Source organism: Thermobia domestica, chromosome 9, assembly GCF_964235325.1.
Source record: "Thermobia domestica chromosome 9, izTheDome1.hap1.1, whole genome shotgun sequence".
NCBI classification, from domain to species: domain Eukaryota; kingdom Metazoa; phylum Arthropoda; class Insecta; order Zygentoma; family Lepismatidae; genus Thermobia; species Thermobia domestica.
Genome location: NC_137462.1, coordinates 244,121,978 through 244,149,649, shown reverse-complemented (window position 1 = coordinate 244,149,649; position 27,672 = coordinate 244,121,978). Strand labels below are relative to the sequence as shown.

The following is a 27,672-nucleotide window of genomic DNA, read 5'->3' as shown; positions in this document are numbered from 1 at the left end:
TTTCATGTTTAAGATTTCTATATGAAGCTCCTCTCAAAGCTTAAACGATTCATGGCCAGATATTGTGAATAACTCTCATAATGTAAGAAAATAGTGTTCACAAGAACATTTTCACGAAAGAATGTTGACTAAATAGTCTTTATCACCGATATAATGTAGTAAGTGTTAGACTTTTTACAAATAATAAATTACAAAGGTCCTATCACAACTAACTTTAAGCTACTAATGTTCACCTAAGAACGTTGAAACACATTTCTTTCGCTCCAAGTTTTATTTGAACTTCACCTCTACTATAAACCAATCCCGTACAATTATAGTTGACAACACTCACAGGAACCTTCCTGTATTTTGAAAACCATTAAAATAACTCAATTCACTTTTGGCCTAATTATATCTCAAACTCTTATCTAGAATATCAGTAACTACCTAGTTATGTTCTTTATTTGTTTATATATCACTTCACTAATTTTTAACACCTTGCCCAATTATTTCACTTCCAACAGTGTTCTGAGTATCATCTAAAAAACGAACTGATCAGATTAAATTGACTTCCGACAGTAAGTTTAACTTCATAACAATAGCAATGAAAAATAACGTTTTCGAGCATCAGTCAGCTTTTAAAGCTCTATCCTTTGATCATAAAAAATGTTTTAGAAAGTTTTTTTTTTAAATTTTTTTTTAAGATGATTATGAAAATAATGGAAACCCTATAGCTTGCAACAGGTAATATATGTGTAAAATCGTAACACTAAGCCGAGTGTGCAGCGTGCCGTTGTTAGTAGATCTGATGTGTTACAGTGATCGCCTGTAGTACGTCAGGCAGGGTAGGATGGACATATGTGTTGAAATGCACAGACGATAATGATGCAAACCTGAAGACCTCTGTGGGTTTCAAAGGGATCAAATTGTGGGTATGCTATTAATTGGCTCATAATAATGGTGGAATATATATCGTGCATCTCATAAAACATCGCACTATTTGACTTTCAATTTTTTTTTTTTTTTTTTTTTTTTTTTTTTTTTTAAAGGAAGGAAGGAAGGGCAAGTGTCTGGGCCGCATCTACGCGAACGAATCTGGACACTTCCAAAAACTTTGTATTTTTTAAAAATAATATACTTTCAACTTTTTGAGTAGGTAATATACTTTCGAGTGGAATATCGTTTAATAGGGACATCATCTTTGACTTTAGACACCCCAACAAAAATTTCTGAGTGCTCGCTTGGGAAAGGTACAAGATAAGTCAATAGTTTATTTATGTAGTCGAAAAAAAGCATATAGAAAAAGGGAAGGGAATAGATCTGTACTGTTAATATTAGAATTAATTCAATTCAATGCATAGATAAGCCCCACGATTTTATTTCCAGTCCTAAATTGTCAACTATTATTGTATATAATATCATGTAAGACATTTTTTTTAAGTATTTGTTACATGAAATATTATTACTAAGACAGATAAATAATTTATTTGATTAATTTCGACCTGGGTTGTACATAAATAAATAACGTCACAATTAACGACAATCCAGAACGTCTGCACGACAGAATGTTATTAAAATAATCCTGATCTCCAAGATAAGAAGTCATTACTAGCTTATCTTCAATAACGTTCATAAGGCCGAACTATCATACCTATATTTACTATTCTAAGTGCTAAGGAAGACTTTACAAGTAATACTCGTGTCATTGAGTAATATTTTTAGAAATATGAGAAATCAGTTACCTTCAGAGACAGGAATTGTCTTCCCAGAATACTCATGCGTTTCCTCTTTCACTCAGCAAGCATCATTGATTTTGTCACCATGGCAACGTTGGGGGAGGAGGGGGGAAAGGTGAAAAAAGAACAAATGAATCTCTGAAACCGTTATAACATTTTTTTTTTCTTTTCACTTATATCGGGAATCAATCACTTGGCAATGTAGGAGGTTAAAACATTTCTTCCGCTGTGAGATCTCAAGATTTAGAAACAAATGGGTTTTCCATTCTTTTAAGCAGGTTATGATTGCTTAGTGAGAGATTTTAGTATCACAATTCTAGTAGTGTAAGAATGGGGAAGATCATATTGAGGTTTTACTGAGCTTCATAACAAACATTAATATATTTCGTAATATTGAAAAAATGAATATATAATTTTTCTAGTATATACATTCTTTACTAAAAAATCACAATGTTATCTCGAATATTTAATATTTTCGACAAGATTTTCCTTATTAAGGTTGGTTTAAAGAGACAAGTTTTGCCGATAGATGGCACTACAGTCTTCGTATCTCTCTCATGTATTTTTTACCTTTCACGAAAATTTACAATTTCTCTTACAAATTTCAACCTAGAGACTTCAAACTTTTAGAAAAAGGAACTTCATAACCTATTAAAGAGAACAATCCGTGTCGATTTTTAATTTAGAATTTTCTTCATTGTTGAAATGGCTTGATTGTTGAAAACCCAAACCTTTAACAATGGAACTGTTTCAACAGTAAAGAAAATTCTAAATAAAAAATCGGCACGGATTGTTCCCTTTAATAGGTTATGAAGTTCCTTCTCTAAAAATTTGAAGTCTCTAGGTTGAAATTTATAAGAGAAATTGTAAATTTTCGTGGAAGGTAAAAAATACATGGGAGAGATACGAAGACTGTAGTGCCATCTATCGGCAAAACTTTTCTCTTTACACTAACCTTAAGAACGAGTTTGCAAATTCTATGCTTAAGGTGAAAGGTAAGAAAAGTTTTTTTTTTTATATATACACATATAAGAAAAAGCTTTTCTTATCTTTCAATGCTTCTTTTTCTGTATTTTTTAATGTTTATTCTTTTTCAAACTTATTAGAAATGTTTTTAGCTGTAACAAGTATTTATTGCTGTAACTTCATTATCCCCTGCACATTTATGTCATGCATATGAAAAAAAAACTAGTAGATTGTATCTATTGCTTGACTTCTAATAGCCTAGTCCTAACGATGATATATAGAATACTTCTAAATATCAGAAAATGAAAATGAAATGAAATCTTTCAGTTTAACGTCCCACGATTATGCCCTTTAGCCTAAGGGAGACGATGATTAAGGCAAGTGAACGTTGGTAGAAGATTTGATGGGATGATAATGTGGGAGGAAACGGAGAAAACCCACAAATACAATGTTGTCCTTGACAAATTTACTTGACCAGGAATCGAACTAGCGACCGCGCGTACCAGAAGTAAGAATTCTACCTCTGAGCCACCGTGTTCCTCATTCTAAATATTAGCTTTATTATTATGAACTAGAACACTACGAGCATTATTTGTAGCACATATATATTTTATTATTATTTTAGGAGTTATTATTGATCAAATGTCGATTTTTAAAAGCATATGTGTAAATAATACACTTTCTTGATATAGGCTGGACTATTTATCTACGCAAATCTTGGTAGAGAAAAAATATCAGACTCGGCTCACCAGGGGCGGATCCAGGACCGACTTCTGGGAGGCGGTGGGTTGTCACACTGCTACTTTTAAGGGCTCCGATTGATTTTATTTATAAAATATATAAAAAATAAGAAAGTTTCCACTTCTGGGGGGGGGGGCGATCGCCCCCTGGATCCGCCCCTGCGGCTCACTTACTTCAGTGTTTCAAATCACTCATAAATTTTATTCATTTCTATTGAAATAATCCAACTAATCATTGAAGCAAGAAGCAAGTGTGCTCTTATAGGAATGACGGTATCTTTTATATTTACGGCACATTTACGTTTCTCTTTTTTCCTTCAATTTCAGTATTTCCATACGAGATAAATGAATTGACTAATCATTACATTTATATATCTGGGGATGGAACAATGTACTATTCATGGAATAAATATAATGTTATTCTTACATACTTTACCTTTACACGCAATTGTACTTGCTAACTCTTCCGCTCGTTAGGTTAGTAATTGGGGTAAATACAACGAAAGAATAAAGGAGTTCGTGAATAATAAAGTATACTCGCATGTATTGGAGATGTTAAAATATATTATGTATTCTGCGATGCGTGCATCTTATCATTGTTTCTTACACCGTTCGTTTCTTGAGGAGATAAGCATGTCACATGCAGGACAAGAAACATTACTTCACCCTCCCTTATGAAGTTGACTTGTTACCGTTAAGCACGAGATGCCACCCCAGCGTTAGTGTTCTGGACAAAACCATGTATAGAGGTGATTATGATTACATTCAAATGCTGATAGCCATTGGCATGTTTCCTTCAGGCATGTTTCTGGAAGAGGGGATGGCTTTCTTCCCGGAGCTTAGATAAATAACTACAATTACATGTTACACTTAATGTCAGAGCACGACCTTTAACAAATAGCAGCCCGTTCACATTTTGATCCGTCCGGACAAAATTAAAAAAAAAAAAGCCTGACCGTAAGTCTCCCTCTTTCAACATCTAAATGCAATACACATTACGTAAAATTATACTTTAAAAACAAAATGAATACCTGCTCCTCTTTTTCACAGCTTTCGAATCTAATCTGTAATTGAGTTCCACTATAGCATCATGATAGTGTTCTTGCTTTCGGTATGCGTGATAAAATGTTCAAACTCTTCTGAGATACAATGTCCCGAATCGCGTATCCGCATTCGATTGAGTGATTCAGACAGGCCACGTCTCTAATTGGCAGTATGTCACTTCCCAGTTCAATTAAAGATTGTTTGCATTTTCAATTAGGCTAGGAGAGTATATACAGGTATGCACAAGGAATACGTTGGACTTTTTTTGGACAGGAAAAGAAAAACGAAGAAAGAAAACCATTCGTGCTATCACACACAGTTCATTCGTTTTTGTTAATTTTAATTTTTAGAATGAATTGAAGCTAAAAAGGGAGGTAGCTTAGTGGTAGAGATACCTTATCCGAACGTGCAAGTGTGTATAACAGCGTGTCAGTAGATTTACTCGATATTCTCTCGTTTTCTCTTTCTTCCATTCAATAATTCTTTCATCTTCCTTCTCCTTTTCATTGTTTTCTTTCCTTGAATACATTCACTATAATTATCATGGTGCTCCTATTTAGCAGTAAAATTATTAGCTTAGAGTGAATGAAATGAGTTTCACATACAGCATTTCCGAAGAAAGAAAAAAGCTATAATACTTACTTAATCAAAATAGTAGCCGTCTTCAACCACACACTTTTGTTATCGCTTAGCCAGCAATTGACTTACATGGCAAGTCCAAGGTGCGATGCGAAGTCCTCAAAAGTACGGTATGTTGCATTACCCAATCATAAAGGAAAATGCCTTTCAAAAAGGTATCTAGATGCTGGAAGAGGTGATAATTGTGGAGACAGATGTCAGCAGAATGCAATTGATGAGAAACGGATTCATACTTTAGCCCATAAAGATTCTATAACATTTGTTGAACGACATATGGGCATGACTTGTCTGTAACATGAGGACACTATGTTTGGTGACTATTGCTGGGTACTTACAGATAAATTTTGACTAGATTTCATTCATTGATTGATTTAGAGTAAAGCATCCCGTTTAGAACTGAGGCTATATAAGACGTATATCTACAACTTAACGTACGGTTCGAACCACATGCGCTCCTACTAGGAATCGAACTCAGGTCTCCAGCGCTGAAGAGGCGTACGATAACCATATAGTCACGAGAGTTATGCATTTCATGGAATTTCAGGATTATATCGATCCGCAGTGATGGTATTGCCTCGATGGAGATATCTTTTAGGACTTGCGGGATATTTATATTCATATTTTCATACGGTAAATGTTCATTCTTTTAATAATATCTTTTCAGGGAGGTGGAGTTACGAAAAAAAGAAGCCACTGTTCGACCTCATTGCCTCTCACTCATTCACATTTTTTGCACGTATGGTACTGAATTGCTTCTGTCAACTTTTTTTATTTTATTTATTTATTTTTTGCTACACCTTCTAATACATGAACGTGAAAAGAATATTTTTTATGAGTAATACACAGCCGACAAAGGAATGGAATAGATCAAAAATAGATTAAAAACTAGGCTATATTAAGCCTCGTACATCTAAATGATGAATTTGAAAACTCTTATGATACCAACAAGGAGAGAATCCTCGATCTTACAGGCAATTTTATTACATAGTGTGATTTTCTGCATGAACAAACGAAAAACAAAGTCACAAAGAATATGAAGAACTATTTTCTAATTCTATTATTTCTAAACTGCTTGTAGAAATATGCAAATTGAAGTGGTAACAAAACTCCCCATTGATAATGTATGTCATCTTTTTTATCTGACTTGAGATGTCATTGCTAGTGTTTCAAAGAGTGCACAAGTAAATTTATATATAAACACGTAGTTTAAAATTTAGTTTTTTCGGTGTATTTGACAATTATTATAGACAAAAATGTGTCTATCACAATAAAGTCAAAATATTAAAAAAAAAAAATCGCTACTAGAGTCTGTTACATATATCTTTTGCAGAGGCTGCAGTAGCTCAGAGGGAGAGCGGTCACTTTTGGCCTCTCTGATTCTACCCCAGAATCCACCAAGTAGGCTATATAATAGACAAACACTGGTGCGTGGGTTTTCTCGGGGTTCTCCAGTTTATTCCTACTTTCGTCATTCCACTATTACCATCTGTTTCACCATCATCGTTTCCCTTAGTTCATGGCTATTCGAGAATGCGTTTCCGGTGCGTTGCCCCCCACAGCGAACGCGAGCTGGGTGGCTACTCCGTAATTTTACTTTCGCCAGAGTTATAAATCATACTGTGAGCCAGTCAGGGTTTCCAGGTCTATAATAGCAGAGTCCCAATACTCTGCACAAAGCATCTTTCAAGCAGCTGTTTCTTTCTAAAAATCTCCTTACCTGGCAACACGTCTTTCCCTTTTTTCCTTCCTTTAGACATCTTTTAAACAGCAGGTGGTCTATTGTTCCGATACGAAGCAAATACACTCGAGACGACGTTTTGTGTTTTTATTGCTTTTTTGTTTTTGCAGCGCATTGTGATTAGCCCTCCACATTTAAATACATGATCAGAGTATTACAGGCAAACGTATGAGCCATAAAAACGTGTTACGAACGCTTCGAATAGCCACTCACTAAGCCTTGGTGCATAATCGTGGGTTATTAAACTAAAGAATTACTTTTTTCACCTTTCGCGACCTCCAGATTTAGAAACTCTGCACTGGAGCATCTACTACTTAATTAAATTATAAATTGAAGCGAAGTAATTCAAATTTGTACTTCTCTCTCAACCAACGTATTTTATTTTGATGCATTCCTTTCTTTCTTTCTTTCTTTCTTTTCTTTTTTTTTTAAGTGCTTTGTTCTTTCTAAAAGTTCTGATTTTACTTTTCTGTTTTTCTGGATGTCAACCTCAAAATAATCCAATAACTGCTACTAGATGGAGAGGAATTTTGATCTTCGCATAAGTCTACTGCCCATAAAGTTTCGTTGAAAAAGAACAATTCCTCAAATTTTATAATGCTATGGAAGACAAACTGTGGATTCACTATCCATTACAGCAACCACAAGAGCCTTATCCATAACGAGTAACATTTTCATTACTCGTTATATTTAGTATTTGAAGGGGAAAATCTAGAATTTTATTAATACTAGTTCATCTTTAAAAGAGAAAATGTAATTTATATATTGAACAAATTATTAACGTTAATGAAAAAGGTTGCCAGGGGGCACTTAGCTGCAAGCTTTCATGTCATCGTATTTATTGGATTACAGCTAACAGCAATACTCAGAGTAAATGTCACCTTTTTATTATTATTATTATTATTATTAAAAAACAAATAACCTAAAGCGGTTATCTTTTATTTATAATGAAAGTACATAATAACTTTTGGGAAATAATTAGTGAATTGTTGTTCATGATTGAGGCGAAAGCTTTAGTTGAAAGTGCTTTGTTTTTCTGATGCCAATCAATCAAATCATTTAGTCTTCATATAACAAGAAAAGGGGGGGGGGATAGTGTTGGCTACTACGTGCGAACAATGATATATTATTTATATTTTAAGCTACTGTCAGCTTTGTACCATAGAATATTGTATAAAAAAAAAGGTCTGAAAATAATTTTAAAACCCTTAAATCTTCCCTTCTTCTATCAGTAATTACACTTGTAAAATCGACAATCCATAACAATTATTATTATTATTATTATTTCCCTTTTCAGTTTTAATATATATTGTACACTCCTGGTCACAAAAACTTAGACGGTCTTTCAGAGTTTGAGTCTTAAAAAATTAAACCTATATCCTACTTAATAATTCCCGCAGATTCTGCACAGAGGGAAATTCATTCTCCGTCCATTCTGTCACAGAACATTACATACCCGTATATACATACTACATAAGAGAAGCAGAGAAAATGTGCATTGCTATCAAACAAATCATAGATGTTTGGCATTAGAAAACAGTCATAAGGAAAGCCCTCCTCTCTGGTCTACTTACTGGCTAACATGTGCTTTTGGTGCACATGGGTTCGATTCGCGATGGGGAGCATTGAAATTTGTCTGCATTATAACCGTTCTGATTCCAGCTTAAACCGTAGGATCACACCTCGTATAGTCTTGGTACTGAGAAGGCAATCAAAACTTCAATAGATATAATAATCATCATCATCATAGGTATTCCGCCATTAATGGCAGGTCACTTGGTGCAATTGAGAATCGTCCATGCTACACAGCCTTCCGCTAACCTCTTTGTCTTCCCGTACGACTTTTCTGTTTTGATATCGTCCATTAATGTTAATCTTCTTTGCCCTCTCCCTCTCTTTCCTGCCACCATACTCTTTAGCACGTCCTTCATGATACAGTTCCTTCTTAGCCAATGACCCAACCAATGTTTTAATAATATTTAAAATTGTTCTTTTTTCCCCGCCATTTCTAACATCTCTCATTCGTTATCCGTTCGACCCAGCTAATTCTCTCCATTCTTTTTCATACCCACATTTCGTAAGCTTCCAGTCGCTTTTCATCATTTTTGCGTAATGCCCATGTTTTTTCCCCATGCAATACATTATTCTACACGAAGCATTTTATGAGTCGTTTTCTCAACTCTTTATTCAAGGTCCCACGAAATAGTATTTTCTTTCTCCTAAATTCTTCTTTCGCCGTTCGTGTTCTTCCTTTTGTTTCACGTTCACATTTCTTCCCTAATAATACTATCCACATATCGAAAACTAATGAAAAAAGAAAAAAAATCTGGCGTGCTGGATGATAGATGATCAAACCCTGCTCAGAGGCAAGATTACCAAGATATGAAGAGAAAAAAAAATAGGCGAGAAGGTTTAAAGTAGTATCTTTCTGGTGTCGTTATTAAGATGACGAATCTGTATTTAGAGGCATTTTGTAGATTTGAATCTTGTTTGTGAAAAGATGTTTTAAAAAATAAGCTTTGACTTATTGACAAAGAACATGTTGTCTTGTGGTTAGTGTACGTGCCTTTGGCGTAGAAGACTTGGATTCGATTCTCAGTGGAAGCTCATATGATCCGAATCTTACATTAAGCTGTAGTTCCACGTCTCATATAGCCTTCGTGCTGAGAGAGGCACTAACGCAAATCCAACCAACCAACTTCTCAGTTGGTTTCTTTATCTTGACATACGAGTTTCTTGTTCAAATGTCGTTCATCAATTCTAATTTTCCTTTCACTATGTCGTCTATAACGTCACTTAAAATTCAGTTTCTTCTTGGTAACGTCCTAGCCAGTTTCTTTTCTTCTTTTAATAATTCCAAATTCAGAGCCGTAGCCAGAAATTTCATTTCAGTAAGGGGAGAGGAACTTTTACCATTTCTAAAAATCAACGTGAAAATACTATTTAATTTTTTTATAGATGGTATTTTTTTCTTACTCTGTAGGAAGAACAACAGTAATATCATTGATAGGCACTGTGCATAAAATAATTACTAGATTGTGCACTTTTCTCTGGTTCGGATTTTTTTTCGAAATTGTCTTAGGAATGTACGTACAAAACGGCTAGTTCTAAAACGGAGACAAAGTCCGTAGTAAAAAAAAAAAAAAAAAAAAAAAAAAAAAAAAAAAAAAAAAAAGGCGTGGTAATTTTGGCACCGGAAATTTTGGCACCAGTAGTTTAGACACGGTAATTTTGGCACCAAGAAACGAAGCAAACGGAAATGTTGGCACCATTTATAATTGAAGTATAGAAAATGTGAGAAAATACTCTGAATGTAATAGATATTTAAATTCACATGTTATTAACTAGGACTGTTCCAACCCGACGAATCAAACCAGTGACGAATGTACAGTCTGCGACAAAATTTATTTCTCTTCTGTAAAATTTATTTGCCTATAACTTTGGAATTGATGGACTGATTTGAGAAGTTTTCTGTAATTTATGGAAAACTGTATCTTCTTTGAGTTGCTGAAGACTGCACTATCTTCACTGCACTGGGTTTGTATTCTACTTTCAAGTGCAAACAGTAACAGCTGATTCGAACCATGGAAATTTCACTTTCCGACAACATCCGTTGACCGGCCAATCAGATTTCAGCACCGCCGTGTGACAAGCCAATCACGTTCTGGGCTTTGTTTCAATTTCAATCTTAAACTTTTAATGAGGCTTTAGGATATGCATGAGAGGGAAGCCGGAAGTTTCGATGGAAAGAATCTCGGTGTAATCTCCTCTGCAAAATAAATTGGTACATTAACATCTATTATATCCCTTCTCTGTACTTCAATTTCCATGGTTCCAATTAGCTTTTACTGTTTGCACTTGAAAGTAAAATACAAACCCATTAGAGGGGAATTTTAACTTGCTTTGAATATATAATGAAACTGCCAATAGTATCTTTACCGGTGTCTGTACTGTCAGTAACAAAAGTTCTTTTCCTATGTTAAAATTTCTTCCGCAAATATCTATCGAATGGACAGACAGATTTCAGTGCAATATTCAGCAACTTAAAGCATATATAGTTTTCGGTAAATTTCAGAAAACTACTCAAATCAGTCCATCAATTCCAAAGTTATAAGCAAAATAAATTTTACAGAAGAGAAAGACATTTTGTCGCTGACTGTACATTCGTCACTGGTTTGATTCGTCGCGCTGGAGCAGTTCTAGTTAATAACATGTAAATTTAAATATCTATTATATTCAGAGTATTTTCTCACATTTTCTGTACTTCCATTATAAATGGTGCCAAAATTTCCGTTTGCTTCGTTTCTTGGTGCCAAAATTACCGTGTCAAAACTACTGCTGCCAAAATTTCCGCCTTTCAAAAAAAACATGGACGTGATGGCGCAGTCATCGATTCCGGAGGGTGCTCGCTCCCCCTTTTCAAATTACTTGTCACTAGTATCAGGATATCTTTGCTTGCAGATCTGATAATGAAACATAATATACTTGAATGCTCTCCCCCCTCAATTATACAGAAATCAGTGCCGTGAGTGATGGTATTAATTTCCTTGAGTTTTTTTCAATTATAGTTTCTTAGCAACCTACGTATAATAGACTTAATATACCTATTAACATAAATCATACCTTATCTGCATGCGCACCGACTACGTGGGTGCTTCGGGGTTCCAGCACCCACACAAATAATCTTGTGGGTGCACTGCACCCACATTATTTTTAGATAGAAACAAAATAAAATAAATTCTTCTCACTTGCCATTATCAAAAAAAAAATAATAAATAATTAAAAGATTGAAGTGGAAGTTAAAATTTCTAACTTCTAAAACATAATATTGTTTGTTTCAAATGTGTTTGTTCAAAAGCAACCAAGCAACACACTCCGCCTTTCCTTGCCTGTTTCTGTCCTAGTCAAAGGCAGTCCATACAATACAGTAAAAATGGAACTATATTGTGAACAGAATCGAGCAGAGCCCTTTATGACAGTGTTCATAAAAGATTTTAACTAAAAGGAAATCAATCAAAAATATCGAGATTCCGCTGGAAATATATAACACGCCCCGCCATTGACATGCACCCACATGGAAAGTCGGCGCCGTAGTTATCGTGTCAAGTTTTGAACAATGTACACTCATGTCCAAAATTATTGTCGCATGTCTATAAATATGTCGTTGTAAGAATATAAATTGATAACGAATTCGCTCGGTATTTCGTATAATGTTAGTGTGTGTATAATCCGCAAAGACATGCATGTGGCAAATTTCATGTGAAAATAGCAGTAAATAAGAACAATAAAACGAAAATAAAACTTTCTTGTCCATTTAGCAATATTTTGTTTTACTCATTATAACTTTGGTATTTATAATTCTTTTCCTATGAAATTTACCACAAATATACATTTCCCGATTATGCACATAGTAACAGTATTAAAAGTATCTTGCAAAATCATTATCAAATTATATTCTTACAAAAAGACAGTTATAGATATGCGACAATCATTTGGGACATGAGTGTACGTGCTGGACCAAGCGCGCATCCAGAATTCTTTTTGTTAGGGGTCCAAGCTTTTTGGGGGGTGGGGACAATACTACCAGCCATTACGCCTATGTAATATTGAATGGGTATTATTTTTCAGCCGAAAAGACGATAAATAATAATAGTAAAATACTTCCACCTGTATACTATTTGCAGAAAAAAATGATAGAACTAAGTTGTTTTTATAAAGTGTAAGATCAAATTTTCATGCTACATCAATCATTTCCCTGTTAAACAAGTAGAGTTTTATTGAGAAAATATAGAATTGTATGTTGAGTTAGGAAATTTAGAGGGAATTCGGAACCGGTGTACACCCATTGGTGCACCCCTGTACTGGACAATTGAGGCGCCTAGTATCAAAATCCGCCACATTCATTTCGCTTAGTTTCGAGTAATCTCGCAAAACGTACAGAGAAGCTACATATACACGCGTACAAAGTCCTATATTTGAACTAGTTTTTTTAGTATAAAATATTAAGCTTTTAAACAAAATTCTGCTTCCATGGAATTTCTTTAGATCAAACATATAACGAGAGATATATATATAACTCAATTTCGGAAGAAAAAAAAAGAATTTGGCAGCTTTGGTAATTAAGTCTTCATACCGGCGAAATTAAAATACCGCTAATTTTACAGTAATTATGTGATATCTTCAAATAGATAAAAGATAATTGAAATATGGAACAAGAGCGCCCTAGACAATATTATTTTGCGTGAGGTACCGTTATCACAAGTCACCTAGCGGCTTTCCGTTTTCAGCTGTTTAGAAACGCGAAAATAAATGCCGATTTTCAAAATGGCTCGAATTCGAAAGCAGATAAGTGAGTCGTGATAACGGTTTCTCATGTAAAATAATATTGTCTAGGGCGCTCTTGTCCCACATTTCGATTATCTTTTATCTATTTGAAGATACCACATAATTACTGTAAAATTAGCGGTATTTTAATTTCGCCTGGATGAAGACTCTTTAAGTGCCTCAATTGATTTAGCTTCAAAATTTTGTGCTAGGGTCCGTACTAAACAAATGTATTGAACATATTATTGTAAAATATAGCAAAGGATTATGAAAATGTAAATTATTTTGTTATTGAGAATAATAATTTTACTTGGGCAGGTGATTTTCTTTGATTCCTTACTCGGCTATGCCAGCGAGTAGGATAACATAATACTAATACACGTATCTATAACTACCTCATATAGGGTTTACGCAGTATGTACATGTATTTCTGTATCTGAATACCATCGATTATAAACCAATGAAGTTTTTAATGCTTTCATTGCTGTATTCAATGAATGAGAAAGCAAAATTTCTATGGAGATGTCCTTAAGCGAAACTAACACAGAACATACAACACAAATTTCCCAGAATCCTTAGCGTGCAGAAAAGAGAACGCTTTAGAATGGCTGTTCTTGGAATTAGTTCTTAATTTAGAATTACAGAACAAACACTTTGTGAACGAAAGAGTTTCTGTTTTCTTGGAAATATCTCTGTTCCCAAATTCTCAAACAGGAAAGTTATCTTTCCGATCAAACGTTAATGTCACAAATGAATCTATTCGTAAAAATATGTCAGGGCCGAAACCTATAGAAGCTCGCAAGAGGAAATATGCATGAAATATCCTCTTCCTTTTCAAATCTTTCATCAGCCGGCCTCTTCTAAGAATGTGCTCCACGTGATAATAATATGGTCGCATTCTTTAGGCAGAAAAGAATCACTTGGCAGTGAGTAGGTGTTGCGTCGCGTCAGACGTGTTTGGTAAACTATTTTTAGAATTTGTTGTACAGAAGAAATTGTCACAGGTAACGCCGCCATATTTTTAGAATTTTCCTTTCCGAAATTTGACGAAAATGGTAGAAGTCAATCTGTAAAGTTGCACAATTGGGGCGTTCAGAGCACATGGGAATTGAGTTCAAGTACCAGAGTTGTAAGAAAAAAGAGACAAAGTTTGTGTGGTTCACTTAAATACAAAGAAGAGTTTACACTTTTTACTTTTACATTAGGATTATTTACAATATCTGGACATGAATATTTTTAAATTCTGAAAGGATTTTCAGATAGAAATCTTAAAGATGAAATATGCCCAAAGTGACGAAAATGTACACTTGATTCCCTTGTGCAGTGCACACGCCAATTGTTTTTGGAAGTTTCATTACCATACCTTAATAAAAATATAAAAGTTCGTTATTTATCACAAGTCACGTCACTATTTTCGGCATTTTAATTAACGAAATTCAATTATAAAAGGCATGGACCAACAGGCTAAATTTTCTTTAGCCTGAGTTGTTTGAAAATTATATGAAATGAAATATTTCAGTTTAACGTCCCACGTCCTTTAGGCTAAGGGAGAGGGTTATTAAGGCAATTGAATGATAAGGTAAGAATCGGTGGAATGAGGATGTGAAGGAAATGGGAATAACCGAGAAAACACGCGGACACGAATCTCCAAGAAAACTTTACTTCGTCGGGGATCGAACCAGGGACCCCATGCACCAGAGGTATGCGCTCTATCAGTGAACCATCTTCATATAATATTAATTAGAAAAATCTATAGAAGTCCTATTACTTAAGAGGCCTCATCCCGGCGAAATTAAAATACCGCTAATTTTACAGTAAGTATGAAAGATAAAAAATAATTGAAATGTGGAATAAGATCGCCGTAGATAATATTATTTTGCGTGAGGTACCGTTATCACAAGTCACCTAGCGGCTTTCCGTTTTCAGCCATTTAGAAACGCGAAAATAAATGCCGATTTTTAAAATGACTCGAAATCGAAAGCAGATAAGTGAGTCGTGATAACGGTATCTCATGTAAAATGATATTGTGTAGGGCGCTGTTGTTCCACATTTCGATTATATTTTATCTATTAGAAGATATCACATAATTACTGTAAAATTAGCGGTATTTTAATTTCGCCGGGATGAGACTTCTTAAGTAGTATTTATACTTTTAACATTATCAATTCCATATCTTGACTAATAAAAATGCTTTGTTAGGTTGATTTCTATATTTCATTGGTTTGAGAAATTTCCATATAAAAGTAAAAATCCATGTAAGAAATTTCGATACGAGAAAAGTTGGAATAAAGAAAATTCTGATCTCCATTATATGATTAATATACAGCCATACTTCTGCATATGGATGCTTGCAGTGACGTATTTACGATTTTGTTTCAGGGAGGGCTTTGCTAACTTTCGGGGGGGGGGGGGCTTTGCCTGAAAATGTGAAAATTCTGCAAGATATTTCATATACTTTACTATAGTAAGTAAGATTTCGGGGGGGGGGCTTAAGCCCGGAATCCCCCCCTAAATACGCCACTGGATGCTTGTATGCCAAGTGGTTATGAAGTTTCTTTTCTAATGCTGATAGTGAATAACGTTCTTTTAATGTGGTTTCAATAAAGATGTTGAAGTTTCAAGTTCCCTCCTGGAAATTTTTTCCTTAAATACTGGCGGCTAGAAAACCTAATAGCCTATTTCATGTTCCTAGGATTCCACGTTAATCAGTAGGTCCCGTCTCATAGCGTCGTTGCTAAAAGGGGCGTTAAACTCAATATCAACTCAACTCAAAATATAGTATTACTGTATTTGAAATTACTGTAGGGCGCCGATCCTGGTGCCCGGGCCTCCCAAAGCTCATGTGGGCCCCTATATGTATTTTTATGAATAAATATTTTTATATGTATTTTTTATCAGTGGAGCCCCCAAAGTTACAGAGAAATCGGCGCCCTTGGTTTCAAATAAAGGCAATTTAATTTTATTACCTGCACCTCTATCATAAATTCCCCTTTTGTGAACTTTTTTTTAAAAGATAATGTATAATAACATAAATACTATTATTATGGAAACTGATCATTTCATCACTGATTTTAGGATTCATTTAGCTGAACAAGGGCCTCATTATGAATCAGTTTGCGGCTACTCAATGCAAAATTTGCGTTTTCGTTTATGATAATCAACATAAGGAAGTAATTACCTTCCCTACGATTACATGTTGCATCTTCTACGTTACGATATGCTAATTATGCAAAGACTGATACGTAATGAGGCTCCCAATCTTTTAAAATTTTCTAGTACCATAAGCAGTCGTTCTAATTGTTAAGCAATGTGGCAGAAATTTATTACTGTAATTTGGAATGCCAATAAAATATCTAGGTCCATAGTAAGCATTGAGATTTTTTTTCACGTATCTATTGAGATATCGTAGAAAGAAGTGTCAAAAAGAGTCTTAGTAAAGAAGTGTCAAAAATATCAACTCAATCTCAACACTTGGACAGAAACTTCAGGATTCCTTCCCTCCAAAGCAACTGTGCTTCTCTTAAACTTATTCATAGTTTTCTAACCTCCAATACACCTCTTCTGTACACAGAAGTGATTAACCCGTGTGGTATAAATAATATTTTGTATAAAATTTTAGTTGCAAACCTGTTCAAATGACTCATTTTTTCTCAATATAGAAAATTTAAACGACTCGCTTTGCGTAATAATTTTTCCATGCAGGGTCACTGATCTGAGGAATGTTGGATTCAAAACATTGGTAGATTACTATAAGGCAATCTGATTATCGGAAAGGCCTCACTTAGATTATTATTATTATTATTATTATTATTATTATTATAGTTCGGTTGGTATAACGTGATAATTATATTTATTGCCCCTTAATATACACACAAGATGATATTTACTGGCGCATCCAGGTTCTTCATTTTTCATAGTCGATCATTCCTATTTCTTTATCTCTCTGGATTTGTCTTCTGTGATTCATTTCAAGTAATATGTAAGTTTTAGAACACTACACTAGGTAAAATCAACAAAATGCATTATCTGACACATTTCTGTTTGATACGATCGACTTAATGTATTATCATGCATATTATGCATATTAACATGTAAATAAAGTCAAAAGGGCGTATCTTTTAGGGTCTATAGCTTTCTAGCTAAAACTATAAAAAAACAGTTTGTAAGAAATAGACTAAATATGTGAAAAATAAACTGTGTATATTACTAAAACCGTATACATTGAGAAGAAAACCAGTATAAATACGCCTTTTCTTGACGTCTTCTCCTCTCTCAAGAGAAGTTTCAGTTCAGCATTTTCTTTTTACTTCGTTACTTTTTTTTTTTTTTTTTTTGGTCCTTTTCCCCCTTACAGTCTGGGCGAGTTTCCTTATGTGTAGTGGGATTGAGCGAGGGAACGCCGCTCCAGACAAATCCAGCTTAGCGAAGTTCTTTGTTCAGGGAGCTAAGTTTGATGCTTCCTTTTCCTATTTTCAGGGACAAACCCTCGCAAGCAGCGGCGGGAGAGAACAACGTTCACCAGAGCTCAGCTCGACGTGTTGGAAGCATTGTTCGCCAAGACTCGATATCCAGATATCTTCATGAGAGAAGAAGTAGCTCTGAAAATCAATCTTCCAGAATCACGTGTGCAGGTAAGAAAAATTCCAACGCGTATTATTTGCTCGCTAGAAAGATATTTTCTTTTTTTAAAATCACGTAAGTATAAAGAAATTTCTCCCTGCACATGACCCATTTTTGAATAATCCTTTCGATCTGTGTAAGATCAAAACTTTTATGGAATTAGGTAAATACGAGATAAATATTTGAAAAAAATCTCACTCTGAATGAAATAAATGAAAAAGTAAGGCCTCTGAGTCGCATTTGGATAAAGGTAGAACGAGAGAATAAATCCAGTCCTCCCCAGGAGTTGAATTCAGACCGTTTAGGTAATAGATAGATTACAATGGACTACTTCACCACTGCTCTAAAATTGTATATTCAAAAAAAAAAAAAAAAAAGAAGAAGAAGAAGAAGAAGAAGAAGAAAACATTGCATCAAGAAACCTTCATATTGCATTGAATTAATAAAAAGTATTGAAAAAACACGAGTTTTAATATAGTTTTATTAATTTACTGAAAATGTCATTTTATTGACAAATTTACAATATTAAAATACAATAAGAAAGCATAAGAAATTTGGAACATTATACACAAAAGAACTTCCTAATGATTGTTATGATTCCCAATACTATTTATTTTTAGTTTCGCTCCTCGTCATTCGGGTAGTTCTCCTGTTAACTTCATAAATTATATCGCTTTGTGGATGACAGAACAAGATTCAAAATCAGTTTATCATAAGCTTTTGATAAGCAGAGGGATAAAGCTGACTATCCACGTTCTTTGAAAACTTATCTGAGATTTCAAATTTTATGCATGAATACGAGGACATGATACCACCACTGGCAGGCTCAGCTCCACAACTAAGTACAAGATATTAAGGTTGATAAATACTTTAAGCGCCAGTTAAAATTGAAGTAACTCTTGGGTAAATAGTTAAATTTCTCTTCTTTAGATTTGGGAGACCTAAGAACACGAAAAACGTTTTGCTAGTTTTAATTAGCTAGCTAAACGTTCTCTTATAAAAATTTAAACAGTTGTTTTATATTAAAATACGTTAGACATGGTTTACCAAAAACGTGTAAACGTTCATCACAAAGTTCAAACGTTTACTTAAAACATCTGATTATTTACCAGACAACCAAAAGATTTTAAAATTTACTGGAAACATCTGAATGTTTAACAAAAGATTAAAACATTTAGTAAAAGATCTGAATATTTTCTTAAAAGTTTACTGAAAACGTTTAAACGGTTCAAAAGTTTAATAAAAACGTTTGAATGTTTACGGAAATATTTAAGAATTTACCAGAAACGTCTGAATTTTTACCAGAAGGTTCAAATGTTTACTAAAATATCTGGACATTTACCAAAAGATTTTAAAATTTACTGGAAACATCTGAATGTTTAACAGAAGATTTAAACATTTACTAAAACATCTGAATATTTACTTAAAATTTTACTGAAAACATTTAAACATTCAAACGTTTACTAAAAACATTTGAATATTTACTAACAAGTTTAACAATTTACTAGAAACGTCTGAATCTTTACAAGAAGGTTTAAATGTTTATTGAAAACGTCTGAATACTTAGGAAAAAGGTTTAAAAGTTAACTGAAAATCTCCAAATGTTTACCAAAAAGTTTTAAAGATTACTAAAAAGTCTGAATGGTTACCATAAACTCCAACGGTGTAAACATTTACCAAAAAGTTTATCCGTTTGCAAAAACGTTTATTTTAACCTGCAAGTAGGACTTTTATCGTGATGGTGTTTCTGATGTGAATCATTTAATACAACTAACAATTGTTATTAATAAATATTATGACTATAAATCTAATGTTTTATTTCTCATGTGAAATGTTTTCATGTGAAAGTTTCCTATATTAAACCGCTAACATCATGAACAGTAGGAAATAGCAGTAGACCTATAAATGATAGCAGATCTTCTAAGTAAATTTCATGCTCAGATACTCGAAATCAATTACATTTTCTACTAGAAAAGTTTTCCAATCTTTTGTCTTCCTTTTTTAGCCCGTTGGTTGTTATTTTAGGGGTGCAAGCGAAACGGAAGGAGGGAGAATGGTGGTTATATTTGAAGAGCCTTTAGGCAGGATGTGCTTGGGCGCGTGAAGAGTGAAGTGCATCGCCGATAACGAGAAAGTAATTGATCTTGTTTTCTTCCAATTTTCCGAGCATTCCTCCTGGACCAAAAGAGAGGAAGAAAAAAAATCGCTTTTCTCCTAACTCCAATATTTAGGTATCCATTTCACTTGGTTGGGGTCCGTCACGGTGGCTGAATAATAGCGCTTAATCCGTTTCACATCAAAACTCATTTAGTTGCTATAGTAACCAGCGAGAGGAGAGGGTGTGTATGTGTGTGCTGGTTGCGGGTGCGGCACAAGGACAATAAGTATGGCGTGGTTAGATAAGCGGGGCGGCTGCCAGTGTTTCGGACTCCCTAATATTGCATGATGGTCACATCATATCAACATGAAGGCCTTATCTATGTTGGACTGGTCACCAGCGAGTCCAATCGAAGAGTCTGTGTATATGAAGCAGAGAGGAGATGAAGAGGGAAAGGGAGCATCCACTTTTATTTAGTAAACTTGCCCAAAAGTTACGGACTATCATTGTTTACAGATTCTATAATAGGTCTAATAGAACTATTGTATTTACTTTTATTTAGAAATTACTTATTGTATAGACATAATGCAACATTTACGAGACTTGTGCAGAACAACTTTGTAAGGAATTCAGCTAAACTGAATTTAAGTTTATATGCACCTCACAAGGTACTCAAATGAGGATTTGGTTTATTTATTTTTTCTTTCCTTAATCGCCGATTTGCATCATATGACACTGCGAAGTATACTACAATAAAAGAGTATTGAACAGAAGCCTTGAGGCTCCGGTGATGCTATGATCGTAGTGCAAAATCAAATTTAAAGGTATTTTATTTTATTTTATTTTATTTTATTTTATTTTTTACCAGGAAGTGGGTTGTGTATGTACGGTACACGATGTTTGATGTTTGCTGGATATATCATTGCCTTTTAGAACTAGTTATTTGTAATAAGTTGGAAACAAAATGAATATTTGAACAATAATCAATAGCACAGACTATCTTTAAGGACTAACACAGGAATTGAAACACTTACATAAAACCGTAGGATAATTAATCCTAATGAAAATTTCTTATTATTGTTTGTTCCGTCTTGCTTCTTAACAACAATAACCAGGGTAACTAAAGCACTCTGATTTGGTTTTGAGTTACCCAAAATAGTTCATCCTTACAAGTGTAATTTTGTTTTAAAAACATCATATAAAATTAAGACATTATAATAGTAAACAATTTCAAAATAGAAATTACTAATAATATTATAATTGACTACACTTAATGAATTAATAGAAATATCATGTGTAAACATGTGCAATGATAGACTTAGCCGCATTCTGCTTTTGCCTTTAAGTTGGGAACATGGCTGACTCTTGGCTCCGCAAGAGGTGTGATGAAACGTTAAGAAGGAAGATCTTAACGCGATAATGAAAAATACTTTTGCTAGCTTACTAAAAACACTAAAATTATTGGTTGACCAAGAAATTTTAAGGAAGAACATTTTTTTTTCTTTTTTAGAGCACAACCAGTTTTTTGTTGTATGTTCCTTACACAATTCAGACTCGTGGAAAAGCACGTAAAAGATTTGCCCCTTAAATTGTTAATATGAGACCGAATTAACATTAGCTAATCAAGATTTTAAACAGCGGAAGGATACAAGTAGTTTTGTTTATTTGCGTTTAGAAGTAAGAGGGAACAAAGAATAGTTGTTTCATCTCGGCAGAGTCCATACTATCAGGATGTATGTGCAACACACATCTACTGAAGAATGACATACTGCGAAGATAATATTTTACTTTCTTAGCTCTTAAGAACTAGTAAACTACTTTCTAGAAATTACAGCAGGAAAAGGGCATTTACTTTCATCTATAGAAAACAAAAATGAAAGCGGTGTTATTTGTGATTGAATCACGGGAAATTGGCTGAAGGGTTTGAAATAAATTTTTGAATTCCACACTCTTCGCACTGTGCTTTATATATGTCACTCTGATTCAAATGCGTACCCTAAAAGGGAGAAGAAGATGGTTCAAAATATATATATAAATAAAAATTAAAGTAACTATGTTTGTGTCTTAATAATTCTTGAACCACCCAACCAGTCTCGATCAAATTTTCAACATAGATGAAATTTGGCCCTGAGATGTGTTTTATCATTTCATTTTGACGGTGCAACGTGACGGACATTAGTGCCGAATCCATAGTTTTCGGGGTCGTTAAGATGACCAGTGACACTTCCCATGCAGGCCCGCATATTGGGGAAGGGGAGGGAATGATCAAAAATGACCGACATCAGAGAGTGCTTCATTAATAGTATGAAGATTATCTAACATTACGTAGATAGTATGAAAATTATCTAATTATCCATACTATGAAAATTATCTAACATTATCTAATAGATAACTTCCGTATTCCTACACTTGAACAAGGGCGAAACGTGATACATCTGATTTTTCCTGCATAAAATAGTACAAAACGAGTTTAATTGTACGGATCTCATATCAACACTAAAGTTTCATGTCCCGGCACTTAAATCTCGTGCTGGAGCTCCTCCGTGGCTAAGCAGTTAGCGTACGCGCCTTTGGTGTGGGAGATTCGCGTTCGGTTCTCGGCGGAAGCTCATGTGGTTCGGATTCCACGTTAATCAGTAGGTCCATGTCTCATATAGTCTCGCTGCTGAAAGGGACGTTAAACTCAAAATCAACTCTACTCAACTTAACTTAAATCCCATGCTGATAACTCTGGCGTGTTCTATTACAAAAAAAAAAAAAAGGATCAACGTATTATTGAAGCCATCAAACTGGAGAATACGCTCTTCTTATAACAAAATATGTATCGAACACAAAGAAATTGACATATGTAATATGAACTCTATGTTTAAGAAACCTATTGCAAATTTATTATTTAATACACCAACACTATAATTTTGCTTATGATTGTTGTGTTGATGATAAATAAAATAAATAAATAAATAAATAGTAAAAACTGACTGATTAACAGAATATATTACTAATTTTTCTTAGTTTAACCCAGCGAAACGGGTAATTTGCACTAGTTTATATTAAAAATGGAGTATCTCAGAGCCCCTCAAGTTAAGAAGAAATTCTGTATATAAACTTTTTTTTTCACGTGTTCTAGCATATTCAAAAGCTTTATTTCTAAGAATTAAGCGGATATTCATCTATAGTTTTTTTTTTCTCGCTCTCATTATTACGGAAAAATGGCTGTATCGTCTGAAACTAATTTCCAAACATAATTTGTGCCTACATCGAACTGGGTTTTGTCACATTACTTTCATTAAAATGCGTACATTAAAGGAAGAGGAAGGATTTAAAATGCATATCAAAAATAGAATCTCTCATGAAATCTCCATGTTAAGAAGAGAAAAATTATTAAAAAATAATAAACAAATTGTTAAAAATAAGTAGATATGTGCCCAAACTTTTTGGAGACTTCCACTTTTAAGATAGGAAAGTAAGCAATTTATATAATATATATATTTCTCACATTCTATTCATAAAATGACGATTTTGAACACTTTTAGCACTTAATTCCACTTATGTCTTTATCATTATTACACTTTGATTGAATGGATACTGTAATGGAAGAGGGAGGATAAATGGTGCACAAAGAATAAGGCTGACTGTTTGAAAGGAATTTTAGAACATACAACTTGGATCTCATTGGTGTGAGGGATTGTTCGTCAAGTCCCAGACCATGTGACTTTATGACAGACAACATCGTGTCCGTGAAATTTCTCGAGGTCCTCCATTTTCCTCCACACTTTCATTCCAACAATTATTTCGTTAATTATTAGCTTTTATTAATCATCGTTTCCCCTTTAGCCTAAATGGTATTCATAATCATGATATCTAAAATCATAGAGTTCATTTTGTAATTCTTGTTTAAATTTCCGAAATAATCAAATTATAAGGAAGATAAAAGAAACTTATTATCTTCAAGAAAATTATGAAACTCATCAACCTATGCTTTCTTTGCAAAGAAGCAATATCATTTGGAACGGAAAGTGTAACTTTTGGAACGTTGCTCTTTCTTTGACACTAGAAGTAATGAAATTATTTTGATTTGTCCATTGATTCAGAACAGGGATAGTTTTAAACACGAGTTCTATTATTTTTTTTTATTTAAAAAATAAAACGGTATATTTTTAAAAACAAATTTTAAATGACAATCATATGTATACACAGCAGACATCATAATAAAGTAAATCTGATGATGATATAAATTAATTTATTATTTAATATTTAATTCTTCAAATGTTGCAAGGAATTTTATTAAAATATCTAAGAATTTCGAGAGCTCCCTAGCCTGGTGGTTAGAGAATTGGACTTATGTCCGCATGATCCCGTTCAATTCCCAGCCTGTGTACCCCAAGCGTCGTGAGGCAAGCTCAGGCGTTACGTGAATAAAGACGTGACGGCCAATAGGTCCAGAAAAGCGCCTGTTAGAGGCCGGTCGTCGCGAAGCTGGACGTAGTTCACTCTGTCCCTAACAGATAGCGTTGGAGCGGTTCAGGCTCGCGAAGGGCTGTCACGCCAGTGGGTAGTATTTACCTAAGAATTAACTTTAAAAAAATATACAAAATTATTGATTGAAAACAGAAAACTGCGGTTGTAGGTTTTGTTATCATCTGACAGATATATTAACTATACATCCCTCATTGTTTGTCATTCACATTTGATTTTTCTACAACAACAACAACAACAACAACAATAATAATAATAATAATAATAATAATAATAATAATAATAATAATAATAAACTCAATTTCAATGACATGCTATCCCTAGAACTCATGTGATCTTGAACAAACTTGGCATAAATGTAGACCTTGACTTGATTAGTGCGCATGTGATATATTTTCCTTGTATAGACATTTGGTTTCTGAGTTATCAGCCATCAGAGTTGGGGTTTGGACTAACAGTGTCATCGTATGCAATCTACAGTGCTCAAACGATCTTAACGAAACTTGAGACAGAAGTGGATCTTGACTTGCTGATTTGTACTGCAAATGTTTACTTCCTGAGTCATGGATAATCAAATTTTGGGCTTGAATTTAATCGAATTTTCGAAAAAGAGAAAAAACTATTTAGTACAAAATTTGGGTAAATATACCTATACCCTGTTCGGCGTAAGCTCTAAACTGCGATAAACAAAGCCACGTGAAACAAAATCTCGCTGATTTGCTGTTGGCCTACAGATGCTTGTACTCCTCCGCTAAATAGTTCATGTGATTTGATTATTACTTTTACTATGAAGATCCATATAAAACTGCTACATTATTATAAATGACAAAAATATAATAAAGATTACCTAATAATACTGCAATCGAGTGTGGTTAATAAACCAATAGAAATAAACACTAAGCATGCGCAGTAATTATGGTGCCAATTTAACTGTGGACGCGTGTTCTGCTTTCAAAGTGTGAAAGATGGCTGGCATGAATCCCGGTTCCGCGAGTGTTGTGGTGAAACATCAACAAGGTAAACCTTTATTCACTAAGCAACAATTGTTTACTAACGAAATTTATTTTTTTAAATCTTTCGAGTTTTTTTCTTTCTTATCTGCTGCTGCTGTAAGTATCTGGGCAACACGAGACAGTATTGTCAAAATGCACGTATAGGACCTATAGCCTAATTTGTTCCTCCCCGTGGGGAGTGGGAGTGATACATCACTAGCCAATCGTATTTGCGACAAGCGGAAGGATACAAATATTATGTTTATCGGAGTTTAGAGCTTACTCTGAACAGGGAATAGAACTAGCCTGTTAAAGGTTAATTTGGATTTAACCTGCCAAAATTAAGCAACTGTAATTTTTAGTTATAACTAAGATTTACTGAAACCAATTAGAAACTTTATTTTCTTTTTAAATCTAGAATCTCATTTCTAACTAAATGTTCATTTTTTTTTTTGGTGGAATTCTAGGGAAAATATTATTGACCCTTTAAGAGGCCTAATCACTGCGAAATTAAAATACCGCTAATTTTACAATAATTATGTAATATCGTCAAATAGATAAAAGATAATCGAAATGTGTAACAAGAGCGCTCTAGACAATAGATATTATTTTGCATGGGATACCGTTATCACGATTCACCTAGTAGCTTTCCGTTTGCAACCATTTAGAAACGCGAAAATAAGTGCCGATATTCTGAATGGCTGGAAATCGAAAGCAGATTAGTGAGCCGTGATAACGGTATCTCATGTAAAATAATACATATTGCCTAGGACGCTCTTGTTCCACATCTCGATTATCTTTTCTCTATTTGAAGATATCACATAGGTCTAATTATTGTAAAATTAGCGGTATCTTAATTTCGCGTGATGGGACCTCTTAGGTCTAAGTAAAAGTATAAATTAAACTACAAGAAAAAAATTGTAATTTATTATCTGTCCTTCAACAAAATTTCTTCGTCTGTCTGCCCTCCCCACTGGTCTACTGGCTAGTACGCTCATCTTTCCTGGTCCTGGATTCGATTTCATGGGGAATATTTAACACATTAAGCTACTCTAAACTGATAGGTCCACATCTCATATAGTCTTGATCCTGAAATGGGAAGGTAAACTTCAACAAACAAACAAATCGTTGTGTAGTAGTAATAAAACCTGACAAATTACATATACGAAGAACCTAATAGTGGAAATACGTATGAATAATATGAGGATAAAACCTTTTATTAAGTTGTACTGAGACTGTAATCCAATGTTTAAATTTAGATTATTTGTCTACTGAGCTTCATCGAAGCAGATTACTCAGAAAAAGAAGAAAGCTAAAATGACGAGCACAGATGACGAACATAAAGTTTATTGCTTAAAATTATCACTTCAACAGGGACACAAATATAACAAGACGAGGTTATAACCTTTGCGTACATCGATACTCAATTGTACAAAGTATGCTGTTCTCCCCTTTTGTATTACAGGATTAGGTTGCAAAAAACTAAGAGACGGTGTGGCTGCCATATTTCCTTAGCCTATGTAAACCTATCAACAACAGCCTCGTTCGGACTGCTGACAGAAAATTATATATGGGCTGGGGAGTAACAGGGCTCAATAGCAAAACTAACATGTTGCAGCTGCCTTATGGGAATGTTCCTTGCTCGAACAATGTAACTCTTCCCTTTTGGTTAGACCTGTATTTACCAATTTATCAGTGTTGCCGCCTCCTATAAAAGGTAATTCGACTACTCTTAAATACTAACATTTGGTTCCTACTCTAGTTGTGAGTTACATGAAAGATTCTTTGCGTGGTAGATATGAGGTGAGCATCAAGACGCTATACGTTACACTTTGTGAGTGTTGTTTTGATGTTTGGCTGGTTAGTGTGTTATCTCTATAGATTTTGTGCATTTAAATTTAGCGTCCTTGTTCTCATCACGGAGGCTGTATGAGACTTGGGCCTACAGCTTTAAAAATGAAATCTTTCAGTTTAACGTCCCATGATTATGCTCTTTAGACGGATGATTAAAGCAAGTGAATGATAATGGAAGAACTTACTTCACCGGGGATCGAATCAGGGATCCCATGCACTAGAAGTAAGCGCTCTACCACTGAGCCACCATGCCTTCTACCTACAGTTTAAGATGGAATCCAAAACTCCGTAATGTGTTGAAATTTCAATGTTCTTTCACCGTGAATTGAACCCAGGGTCCAGTGAAAATCGAATCTGGAACCCAAATACGAACTTGCAAAGCACTAGACCAACGGAAAGCATCAGTGAGAATATCGCCATTGACTCCGATGGAAGCGAATACATTTCACGAAAACGTTTTACATAC

General features: G+C 34.2%; 1 protein-coding gene across 4 annotated transcripts in view; it reads left to right on the top strand.

The window, feature by feature from the left end:
* The window catches only part of LOC145660640 (uncharacterized), a 218,235-nt gene that overhangs the window by 175,829 nt on the left and 14,734 nt on the right, over nucleotides 1-27,672 (top strand). For all 4 annotated transcript variants that reach the window (XM_081725933.1, XM_081725931.1, XM_081725932.1 and 1 more), the window contains one exon: nucleotides 17,643-17,797. In XM_081725933.1, coding sequence (XP_081582059.1) covers nucleotides 17,643-17,797 — 155 coding nt within the window. The remainder of the gene's footprint in view (nucleotides 1-17,642; nucleotides 17,798-27,672) is intronic.